General features: G+C 37.2%; 1 protein-coding gene across 1 annotated transcript in view; it reads left to right on the top strand.

The window, feature by feature from the left end:
• Nucleotides 1-5,075, top strand: part of haspin (histone H3 associated protein kinase) — a 66,564-nt gene extending 61,489 nt beyond the window's left edge. Inside the window, exons 13-15 of the mRNA XM_060831533.1 lie at nucleotides 1,507-1,649; nucleotides 2,922-3,024; nucleotides 4,831-5,075. Of these exons, the coding sequence (XP_060687516.1) occupies nucleotides 1,507-1,649; nucleotides 2,922-3,024; nucleotides 4,831-5,038 (454 nt within the window). The 3' untranslated portion in view covers nucleotides 5,039-5,075. The remainder of the gene's footprint in view (nucleotides 1-1,506; nucleotides 1,650-2,921; nucleotides 3,025-4,830) is intronic.
• Nucleotides 5,076-12,892: the final 7,817 nt, after the last annotated feature.

Here is a 12,892-nt window from a genome sequence, read left to right as displayed (position 1 = left end):
ACCCTTTCAGCTAACCTATATTTACCTCGACTAATGCACCTAACACTATAGGCAATTGAGCATGGCCAATTCACCTGACCTGCACATCTTTGGATTGTGGGAGAACCAGGAGGAAATCTACACAGACACTGGGAGAATGTGCAAACTCCATGCACAGTCACCCAAAGCGGGAATCGAATCTGGGTCCCTGGTGCTGTGAAGCTGCAGTGCTAACCACTGAGCCACTGTGCCACCCCAAATGAATCAAGGGAAATGGACAATTGGTTAGAGTGATGAAGCCAAAGATCAGTTGAGATTGTAATGAATAGCAGAGCAGGCTCAAAAAGCCACGTAGTCTACTTTTTTTTTCCCTAGATGAGAGCATGATTTTATTTAGCTGGTATAAATTCCTTCAATTCTTTTGGAATGTGCTGAAGGCCTGTGGGTATTTGTGTTTGAGTCTCCCCCCTTCAGGGGAAAGGTAAGGAAAAAGATAGTTGTGAAGTAATGGGTAGTCATATAGTTCATTATGCATAAAACATCAACACACAACAGTGTATGTCTGAAAATGTTAGAGTATGTTTCATTTACTGATAAAACAGCAGATCAAATGGAAATTCATACTACTACAAGTTATGATCATCTCATAGGCCAGTATCATATATTACACTGAAACATGAGATGTTGCTTGTATCTCTCCTGAACATAATTATTGGAAATTATATTCTAAAAGAAATTAGCCTTGTTAGATCATTATTGCAAAATCATAAGTAGTATGATATAAAATCATATATTTTAGTGCCACTGTTACCTGATCACTTGAGATATTGGGGAAATGCTGTTGCTCGTTTTTGATATTATTGACATTGTTCTCTGTAACTTAGCTGGCCTTCAATTGAAGATTTTGAGAATTGGTGTAATGAATGTGGTATAAAACTATTGAAGGGCTAATTTTCTACTTTTTTTTAAAATTACCCTTTGGATGATTGCTTATGTAAATCATTCTCAAATGAAGAGAATGAATCAAACTGAAAATAGGTATTTAATTCTGTAACTGATGTTAATATTGAAATTGCTGGAACTTTGTTCATTTTATAAGCAGAAAAAAAACTGGATAATTTTGAGGTGGAAATACAATGGCACAGGACTTCCACCTGACACTTTTCCCAGCCATTCAAATTTAAAATCCTGTGACAATGCTTAGAATATTTGAATCCGACGGACCCCAACTATGGAAGCAATGCCTCATGAGGTAGAAATTTGATGCCTAATAAGAGTTTTTTTTTATTTTCCCAACAAGTCAGGTAGTTGGACAAATTCCCAGCGTTTTAGATTACAATTTGTTGAAGTTGTATAACTGGAAACCTCACATCTGGTCTCTGCCCCAAATTATTCCCAGAAATAATGACATTGAAATCTATCCTCTTCTGCCCAGAAATGCTGTTTGCTGTGCATTTTTCTGTTTAGAATGTTTGTTTTTTAAAAAAAAATGTCTTTATCTGGGATTTTGTTCAAATTCATTTTCAGAGATTTGCACTGGGGAAATGTTCTTATCAAGAAAACTGCCATCAAACAAATTGAATACAAATTGTGTGGGAAGACATTCAACATTGACACTCATGGATTTGTGGCTAATATTATTGATTATACACTGTCAAGAATGGGAACAGGTTAGTAATATCATCCATACATTTTAATAAAGTTGATTGTTTTAATCCATTTGCCTGATCAATAGATCTGCATTTTAAAAATAAAATCTGCATACACATTGTGGTGCAGTGCTGGATCTAATACTCATGTAAGAAAAAAGAGAAATCTTCATATAACAAAAATGGCAGTAGGTCAAATGCCCTCGTCAACCTTTTTTGTCACTCAGAGATTACGGTTGATCTGTGACCAAGCTCTGCATACCTGCCTTTGTCAAAATCATCTTCTATACTTCAATTAACAGAAATCTTTCAACCTCCGATGCTTAAAATAATCAATTCAACCAGCATCAATTACTGTGAAAAATTGTTCCACGTGTCTTTTATACTGGGTGTAATAATTTTGATAGTATATCTATTCTGTGACACTTGTGAAAAATCCATTTATCATCAACCACACTGCGACTGAGCATCAGTGGGAGAAGAGAATAGATGTTTGTGGCTGTGATGCTAATCAAATGGACTGCCACACTACCTCATCAACACTGTTTATCAAAGCATTTAAATTAGTTAAATACAATTTTCCTTTTTACATATCCACTTTAACTTTCTTTTATTAGCCCACACTTTTCCAATTCCTAATTAATTTTGTTCCAGATTATTGTCACGAAAATAAAGTATCCACACTACTAACCTTTTGGTTACCTGACAAATGGTTGCCTCAGTTACCTCTCTACTTTTTAAAATACCACTATAACATCCTCAGGTCTCTAACGCTTTAGCACCACTTGAAGATTGTGAACAGAGCCACTTTAAGAGTCTTGGATTGAAACAGCATTTTGCAGGTAGATACAGAGGGATTTACAGCCAATTAAGTACTTTTTGAAGTGTAGCCATTTGTCCTGTAGTAAAATCGGCTATAAATCTGCATTCAGCAAACTCTCTAGCCAGCAGTGAAATAATTGACAATAATGTTTTAGTGTTTAACAACTAATAAATGCTACCCAGTATAATTGGAAGAACTCCACTGAAACATTTTAAATAGTGCCATGCATTTTTTACATCCTCCAGGTGGAACAGATGGCCTATTTGTTTACTATCCTATATGAAAGATGCCATCTCTGGTGTATTAAGAGTAACTTGAAAGCTGTAATTGTATTGTCAAGTTTGAAACATCACCCCAAGCTTTTGTTTGTGATTTATCCAAATATTTTATCTTAATCATTGCACTGCAATCACAACCATATATCTATTACTCACTACATTTAATGCACTAAAATAATTTGCTCTCTCCAGATGATATTGTGCACTTTTGTGATCTTTCCTCTGAGGATAGTTTCTTTTGCGGACAAGGAGATTACCAATTTGATATATACAGAAAAATGAAGAAGGAAAATCTGTGAGTAATTGCAAGTATTTAACAATTTTTCTTCATAGAGTACATCCACATTATGAAACGTCATATAACAGCACTTGCAGAGAGAGCATTGAGGCACTTTAGTTATCAAAATATGCATCACCATTTGATAGCCTCATGTATCACTCTTTGGGGTAATTTTAATAGGTGGGCATTGTTGGATATTAAAAATATCTGTTCCTTTGTCAGCAGCTGGCACAGGTTGTTAGTTTGTAATTTGACTCAACATTAGAGTGGTGCTGGAAAATCACAGGAGGTCAGGCAGCGTCCGAGGAGCAGGAAAATCTATGTTTTGGGCAAAAACCCTTCCTCAGGAATGAAGCTGGGAGCCTCTGGAGTGGAGAGATAAATGGGAAGGGGGTGGGGCTGGAGGGAAGGTGGATATATTTCCCTCTTCACCTCTATCCGCTTTCCGTAAAGACCATTCCCTCTGCGACTACCTGGTTAGGTCCACGTCCCCAAACAGCCCACCCTCATCTCCTGGCACCTCCCCCTGCCACCTCAGCAATTGCAAAACCTGTGTCCACACCACCAACTCCCCTCCATCCAAGGCCCCAAAGGAGCTTTCCACATCCATCAAAGCTTCACCTGCACTTCCACACATCACTTACTGTATCCGTCGCTCCTGATGCGGTCTCCTCTACATTGGGGAGACTGGCTGCCTACTCGCAAAGCGCTTCAGAGAACATCTCGGGGACACCTGCACCAATCAACCCCACCGTCTAGTGGCCGAACATTTCAACTCCCTCTCCCACTCTGCTGAGGACATGCAGATCTTGGGCCGCCTCCACCGCCACTCCCTCACCACCCGACGCCTTGAGGAAGAACACTTCATCTTCCGCCTCAGAACCTTCAACCCCATGGTATCAATGTGGACTTCACCAGTTTCCTCATTTTCCCTCCCTCCACCTTACCCCAGTTCCACCCTTCCAGCTCAGCACTGTCCCACCTGTTAATCTTCTTTCCCACCTATCCGCTTCAGCTTCCTCTCTGACCTATCATCTTCACTCCCACCTCTATCCACCTATTGCATTCTCAGCTACCTTTTCCCCCATCCCCGCTCCCCTCCCATTTATGTCTCTACCCCCGAGGCTCCCAGCCACCTTTCTAATGAAGGCCTTTTGCCAGAAATGTTGATTTTCCTGCTCCTTGGATGCTGCCTGACCCTGCTGTGCTTTTCCAGTACACTCTAATCTAGACTCTAAGCTCCAGCATCTGCAGTCCTCACTTTTGCCTCTTAGTTTGTGATGCCTTTCTAGTTTCCTTGAGTCTAGTTGTAATTGAAACTTACATACACAAAAGAAATTCTTAATTTTTATTAAGAATTTGTTTCAATCTAAAATATTGCTTTGGGCCATGATGTTACCAGAAGTCCCATTTTTACAATATAATTTCTAATCATTTAAATCCATGTGTGAGCATGTTACACTTGTTATATAATATACGTATAGAGGTTAATAGATTTTTAAACCCCTGCTTAAGCATAGATTTTAAAGAGATGCTGTACAAGGATTTGAAGTACTGAAATGTGAACTTCACTGAAAAATGTGTCTTTTCTGTTTTTCATAAATAGATATCAAATTAATGTTGCAATTGACATTGCCATGGTGAAATAGCCAAAATAATTTATGGAATAATCAAAGTACACTTGCTATCATTATTGATCTTTTAAGTTGTTTATAGGAATACAAATCTTGAAAATTCACAATGTTGCTACTTTTAAAAGACATATTTCTCTTTTGTGGTTTTTAAATAAAACTGAATATTTATTTCTCTTTTGTTTCTCAGTAACAACTGGGCAGAATATAATCCACACACAAATGTTTTATGGTTGCATTACTTGGCTGACAAAATGTTAAGCATGCAATACAAGAAAAGAAACACCAAAGCACACAGGATACTTAAAGAAACTTTTAAGGAGTTCATGCAAGAATGTCTAGAGTATCAGTGTGCTGCAGATGTATTAACATCAGCTCAATTGTTTCAAAAAAGCTAAAATATTTTGTCTGCATCTCAGACTTGTAAATAAATTTCCATGACCTTTAAAGCAGTGATTTTATAAATATTGTAAAATATCATGTAATGTATTGTTTAAATAAAATTGTGTAAAATGATGGCTTATATGTATAGATTAAATCTGATATTAATTTTTATATTTCCAAAGCAAAATTTCATTCTACTAAATATGACCTTTAACAGCTTGCAATTGATTTTCAATTGTTTTCCTTTTTGGCACAGATAAAAAGCTGAGTACTATTAATAGCATTGGAAACCATCTGTATGCCAGTAGAACATGAGATAAGACAAAAATGCTTTGAGCCATTTCTATTATTTAATAGCCTGAATCAGTCGCTTCACCCTGAGCCAAAAATTGTGGGTTCAATATTCACACCAGAAACCTGAGCTCATATCCAAGTTGATGCTCAAGTACAACACTTCAAAAGAATTCTGTTGTTTGGGATTGTTGGTCTTCAGGTTAGATGTTACGCTTTAGTTTTGGTGGATATTCAAGTCTCTGAAGAAATTTTCCCAGTATTTGTCATCGGTCATTCAGTTCATTTCTACTTTGGGCTCTGGCATGCAGTATGAATTGTGTTCCAAATGATCCTTATTGTGGTTCAGAGGAATTAATTGCTTGTGAAACACTTGGAAGATGTTAGAGTATTTGGTTTAACTTTTTAAAATGCTTACCAAATACCTGCTGCTCTTGTTATTTTAGTTGGTTGACCTTATGGGTTTGCAAGAATCTGCCAAAGAAGCCTTGATATGTTGCTGTGGGTGCAAAGAGTTGATGAATGGCTTGCTAATCAAACAGACTACATTGCTGTGGGGAGTATTGAGCTTCTTGAATCTTGCAGCTGCATCCATTCAGGAAAGTGGGCAATATCCATCCTACTCCTGCTTTTGGAGAGGCCTTTGGTTGGGAGTTGGGTCCTCTCATCGTCACATACCATTCCTTTGGAATGTTTTAGTATTAGATCCTCTTATGTGATATGGAACTGAAAAATGCAATCATCAATATGTAGCATGAATTCTCACCTTGTGGAAAAAGTCAATTGAATGCCAGCATGAATTTACAAAAGGGAAATCAGCCACGACAAATCTACTGAAATACTTAGAGGATGTAACTAGTAGAGTTGATAAGGGGAGCCAATGGGTGTGATTAATTTAGACTTTCAGAAAGCTTTTGACAAAGTCCTACATGAGATATTAATGTGTAATATGGGATTGGGTGTAGTGTATTGAGATGAACTAAAAAAAATGGTTAGTAGACTGGAAATAGTTGGAATAAATGGGTCTTTTTCTGAATGACAGGCAGTGATTAATGGGGTACTGCTGAGATTACTACTAATACCCCAACAATAATAATTTAGAATAGGGAATTAAATGTAATATCTCAATTTGCAAATGACACAGCTTAGTGGAAGGGTGAGGTAGGAGGAAGATGCAAAGATGTTTGTGAGATTTGGACAGGCTGTGATTGGATAAATGCATGACAGATGCTATATAATAATATAGAAAAATGTGAACTTATTTCCAACTCACTTTGTGACAAAAATAGCAAGGCAGATTATTTGAACAGTTATAAATTGAGGGGGGGGGGGAAGGGAGAGAAATGTTCAATCAAACCTGGTGCCTTTGTGCACTAGCCACTGAAACTAAGTATGCAGGTGCAGCAGGCAGTAAAGAAAGCAAACTGTATGTTGGCCTTCATACTGAGAGGATTTGACTACAGAACCTAGGATGTCTTGATGCAATTAAACAAGACATTGGTGAGGCCACATTTGTAATATCTTATGTAGGTTTTGTCATCTTCTGTAAGGAAAGATGTTCTTGCTGCAGCAAAGATTTACCAAGTTGATTCTTGGGAATGACAGGACTGACACTTGAGATTGAGTTACTTAGGATTGTACTTGAGTTTAGAAGAATGAGGGGGAACCTTATAGAAATGTATAAAATTCTAACATGATTGGACAGGTTAGACGCAAGAACACAAGATGTTTCTGATTTTTGGGAACGTCCAGCATCAGAAGTCTTGCTTTAAGCAAAAGGGAAATGGAGGTAAGAAATTTGTTCAGTCAGACAGTGCTGAGCTTATGGAATTCACTACCATGGGAAGTAGTTGAAGGCAATACATTGTTTTCAAGGAGGTGGTCGATGAAGCTCTTGTGACTAAAGGGATCAAGGAATATATAGGTTGGGGGCAGGGGGTGTCAGGATTAGGGCTTTGAGTTCAATGATAAGTCATAATCACATTGAAAAGCACATTAGATTTGAGGGATCGCATGTGTTCTCCTGCTCCTGTTTCTATGAAGCCATTGAAGATGGACAACAATCAAAAAAACATGGCTGTAGTGAGCAGATGCTCAATTTCACTCATGGGGATTGCCATTGAGGTGGAGGGTAACCAATCATCCCCATAAATTGAAAAGGAAGAGGTAAAGAGCCACTCTACCGATCACAGGCTAACTTTTTCCAATGCTTGCTGCTGATACATTCCCAGCTCCTGAACCTTGGTAAATCTAATGGTGAAAGTACTGGTGACGAATTATTTTACAAGTGAACATAATATCTCTACTTAAGGCTGCATTTGTTCAGGAACCATATGAGAAAAGGTACGGTTGATACCTTTTGTAATGAACACACTGTCAATTGTTACATTTAAATATGTAGTTAAGATCTGAAAACTAGTAATGATAGCTTGGGGCTGAAGTAATTGGCTTTAAATAACCACAACTATCTTCTTTATATGGTGGTTATAAACTCTCAGCCACTGGAAAGTTTTCTTTCTAATTTTTCCAGTGAAGCTTTACTTGGTCTTCTGCTGATGCTGTTAACTATAAACGTTGAAATGTGGCTGGACTGGGCATTGGAATAAACAAATTGTCATGGCCAGAAGTTGATCATTGAATATTGAACTATGCCTTCATAGATTTGGATTTAAAATGAATAATTGTACTTTTTTAAAAAAAATAAAATCGTAATTAACACTTCTCAATTCTACAGTGTTCTATCCCTGATTCTGCTACAGGGACACTCTGTTCTCAGTTCTCAATTGCAACTGCACTGTTGTACAAATTTACATTGAGAGCTCAAAACAAGAACCTTCTGATTCACAAACCATTTACATAGACCATGCCTGGAATTTGTTATTCATTAATCATTATTTCATGATATTAATTATGTTGAGAGTTTACGTTGCGATTTCATGAAATAAATTATATTTTCTTATCTTACTTGGTACACAAATATTCTTGATATGGAATCATCAAAATAATTACATAAATAGTTTAGGGATGTGATTGGTATTGATCTATATATATCCAGTTCATTTCTGGTATTTGTGCTGTCATGTCTTAATTTTTAGTTGACTCTGCTCAAAAGAAAATGTTATTTATTTTAATATTTACAGTGAATAAAGCACATTTACAAACTGTACAAATAGCACCAGGTTCTCTGGGTACAACACAGCAAATATTGCACAAACACAGAAAATTATTAGGAGGAGACCTATCATTGTGCTTCCAGTTGGGAAAAATACATCATTACCTGTGGATGACGACAGTCATCAACCAGCACAAAAATGTGGGTGGCATGCACTGTACCTCAGAAACAGTCAACACTGGTCCTGAATGCCCAGAAAATTAAGACAAAAGGTGAAGTCTCAGTTGGGATTGACCTTAATCATTATTTTTTCTGTTTCCTGGGAGTATACATAGTTGTTACCTTCTCGCACAGGTAAATTTTTCAATCATATTCTATTCTTACAATTGGTATTATCTTATAATGAAAGGAAAGATCTTGATACTGATCTTAACAGCATGGTTTTGCATGTTATTTGTTCAATACAGTGAATGTTAATGTCCAAATGAATATATCCTGTCAAATAGCTGTAATCTGCCCAGTAGTGATTTCTGTTGGTAAAACTATTTGCTCAGAGAGTTGTGTGTTACTTAATTCCTTGACCCTTTGCCTTATTGTATCCACAACAAACACTTGTCCTTATTTTTAGAACTAATGTATTCTCTTATAATTTTGAGATTATACAATGCTGAATACCTTTAATCATCATATGGTTAACGTTTCTGTTTCAGCGCTCAACAATGTTTTAATTTTTGTAGCTATATCTTCACTTACTTTAGTGGTAGTCTTACATTTTCAATCTAAACACCCCTTTCGTGGAAAAGACATTATACCTCTTGCATGTTCTTCTTAAGGATTTGAATTGGCTATTCATGAATCCATTTTATTTCATAATATAAACTCCTCCAAAAGTTACTGAAACTATACATTACTATATGCTTAATAACTAATATTCTACAAATCAATTTTTGAGAATCTGTGAAGCATTTCTTTGACCTCTCATTGAACATTGGCCATTTGACATAGAGAAGATAGTTGTCTGCCATTTTGACACTGGAGGGCAGAAACCTTGAATCCTGGCACCATTGCTATGAACGTCTGGGAAGAACCTATTAGCAATCATTCAGATTGGTAGCACCTCCTCTATCTTGCTAAATGAAGAATTGAGTCATGATCTCTTAATGATAAAGCAGGGTATTCACAGAATAGGCAAGAAAAGGAAGCAAATTCTGCATTTTGCACCCCACTGCCTTCCCAATATCCAAAGATTGATGAGCTGAGAATCTACTTATTTAGTCACATTGAGACTAATAGCAGAAACTCCAGCACCCTGAATAGATGACCTTGTATCATTGGGAAGTTGATGACAACAGTAGTAAGTCTCCCAAAACTACTTTTAAATGAATGGCAAAACAGCATGCAAAACAACATTTCTTTTAATATAAATAGTCCTAGTGGGACAGCATGCTAATGTTTGCACCAGAGTTTTGAAACATGGTACTTTCCCTACAAGTGCCAGAAGACACATTTCCTTTCCTCAGTCAGTTGATCTGGGGATGTGCTGAGCAGAGACACATGGTGGGGGGGGAAGAGTAAAGGTTAGTTAATCCTCACCATGTAATTTCTTGTAAATTGTTCTGAACATCACTGGTACATCCTTACAAGCATTATGCCTTTACAATCTCTGATAGAATCTGGCAAATGCTAGTTGAGAAGAACATTTAAAAAAGGAAAATAATTTGCAAAATGGGAATAAATAGACATGGAGCTCATTCCTAGAATGAAAAATATTTTGTGAACCATTCTTGTCGCTGAGGATCTTTTCCTTTAGTTTCTTTATTCTTGTTTTTCTCATTTGAAATGCTGTAATGGGAACAGAAAAAGTTAATTTGCATTGATCTGATGCTACATATTTAATCTTTATAGAATAAATATAATGTCATATTTAATATACTTTTGAGGACTTAACCCCTTACAAGGCTTTTGAAGTTCTAACAGTATGGAATCTGTTGATTTCTTTTCTGGTATGTATTCTCTTAAAGGATGGAATTAGAAAAACAGGTGGAAGCACAGACCATTTAACAGTATTTAAGTTTGCAATAAATTCATTAAAAGCTACTGTATTCCAATAATGATATTCTAAATTTAACCTGACATTTCCCTTAGATATAAATTGCTAGTCAGCAGAACTTTATTAACTTATTACTAACAATAAATCCAATTTACAGCAAAGAAAAATACTTTGCTCTCATTTTTTAAAAAAAAGGTATCGGTTTAGATTCTTGTAGCTCCTGAAAGGGAGGTTATGTTCTTGTAGTTTCATCGCTAGATTACTAATCCAGAGACTCAGGGACCTGAGGGCAAAACCTTAGAGTAAAGGGAAGACCTTGTAGAATATAGGTAATGAGAAACTTCTTCAGCCAGAGAGTGAATCTATGGACTGCATTGGCACAGAAGGCTATGGAGGCCAGGTCATTGAGTATATTTAAGACTGAGATAAATAGATTCTTGAGTAGCAAGGGGACCAAGGATTATGGGGGAGAAAGCAGGAGAATGGGGTTGAGAAACTCATCAGCCATGACTGAATGACAAAGTGGACTCGATGGGCTGAATGGCCTAATTTCTGCTCCTATATCTTCTGGTCTAATATTCTGGGGACCTCTGTTTGAAACCTATCCTGGCAGATGTTAGAATTTGAATTCAATAAAAATATGGAATTAAGAGTTGAACGACGTCCAAGAAATCGGGTTCACTAATGTCGCTTAGGGAAAGAAAGTGCCATCCTTAGCTCATCTGGCCTATATGTGACTCCAAACCCACAGCAATGTGATTGATTTTCAACTGATCTCTGAGCAATTAGGGACGGGCAATATATACTACCCTAGCCAGCAAAGCCAACATTCCCATGAATCAATTTTTAAAAACATTACAAGTGGAATAAGTCTCTCTAGTAGTTTCTTGTAATTGTTCCCTTATCTACAGATGTTGTATGTGGAATATTTTGAATATCCACACTTTGGAATCACAGTAATTCATGTTAATTTCTCCATTACACCTTTGAAAATTCTCTGGATAAAGGTACTGAAAAAACTGTGTATAGTTATTGTTCATCCTTAATGATCTTGGAGGTGGTAATAGAATGGACGTCTTGCAGAATTCTTATAGTCCTTGCTAATGCTCCTACAAAGGTTTTGCATTATTATTTATAAGTTAAAAGACTTGTGCAAAAGTAACCTTAACCAGTTGCAGTATTGTATCCTCAAGATTTACATACCACAGCCAAAGTATAATGTTAATATCAGGATTTTCTTTTTTCTGTCCTCTTCGGTATTGAGCTTTTAAGATGTTGAGGTTGCATCCATCTAAATTAATAGTATCTTATGACATTGCTAACTTGAGTCTTGAAGGTGACTGAAGTTTTAAGGGGTTCAGGATGTGACCCATCCATCTGAGTACCTAGTTTCTTTGTCTTCATAACCAGTGTTCATATGGCTGGTCCAGTTCTATTTCTGGACAACAGTGAACTGCCCCCCACCTCCACCAAATAAATTATTAGGTTTGATGCTAGGAACCTCAAACATAAAAGTCATAGGAAGATGCCTGGATTTTTCCCTTTTTTGTTAGGTGTCTATTATCAGGCACAAATAATGTTACCTGACACCTGTTAGCCCACAGCAAATCAGGCAGCACCTGTGGATCCAGAGAGTTGACATTTCAGTCATAACCTTTTATCAGTCCTGATGAAGGGTTACGCCCAAAACAGTCTTCAAGTGCTGCCTGACCTGTTGTTACTTTTCCAGCATCACACTTTCTTGACTGACTCTCCAACATCTGTAGTCCTCACTATCTCCTACCTGTTAGCCCAGATCTGATGTTATCAAGACTCTAGCTTAGACTGATCTGTGCTGAAGGTTCACTGGACTCTAAATGTTAACTGTTTCCTCACCACAGATCTTGCTAAAACTGCTGAGCTTCTCCAGTTATTTCTGCTTTTGTTTCAGATTTCCAATAGGTTGTTTTATTGTAATTTATTGCACAGAAGCATGCAATTAGGTATGATAAACTTTGGACTGAATCTTGCATTTTGTTTGGCTAAGTGTGTTGTGTTTCTTTTTGGGGAGGGGTTCTCACCATGTGGTTCAGTGCGATTTCTTGGTGCATCTTGCCAAACCCACCACATTAACTGCCTACTCTGCTCCAATGGTGTCCTCTTATCCAATTCTAGCTCCACCATATTACACACCAAAACAACTCACCACTCACTGGACATCAGCCAAAAGAATGACATCCCTGCCATGTGCACCACCTTTAAAAGGTTGCTGTGTCCACTTGAATAAACACCAGCATTCCAAAGCTGTATTGCTCAGCAGAGGTCAGTTGTAATGAGGATGTTGTACAAGGGCAAAATGGCACATGATTCTCTGATAGGGAGCTGGAGCTCCTGATTGATGAGGTGATGCAAAGTGGTGTAATCCTTGCCTGAAGG

Source organism: Hemiscyllium ocellatum, chromosome 1 (genome assembly GCF_020745735.1).
Source record: "Hemiscyllium ocellatum isolate sHemOce1 chromosome 1, sHemOce1.pat.X.cur, whole genome shotgun sequence".
In the NCBI taxonomy this organism is placed as follows: domain Eukaryota; kingdom Metazoa; phylum Chordata; class Chondrichthyes; order Orectolobiformes; family Hemiscylliidae; genus Hemiscyllium; species Hemiscyllium ocellatum.
The sequence above is the reverse complement of the archived record's forward strand: the minus strand, read 5'-3'. Positions and strand labels throughout refer to the sequence as shown.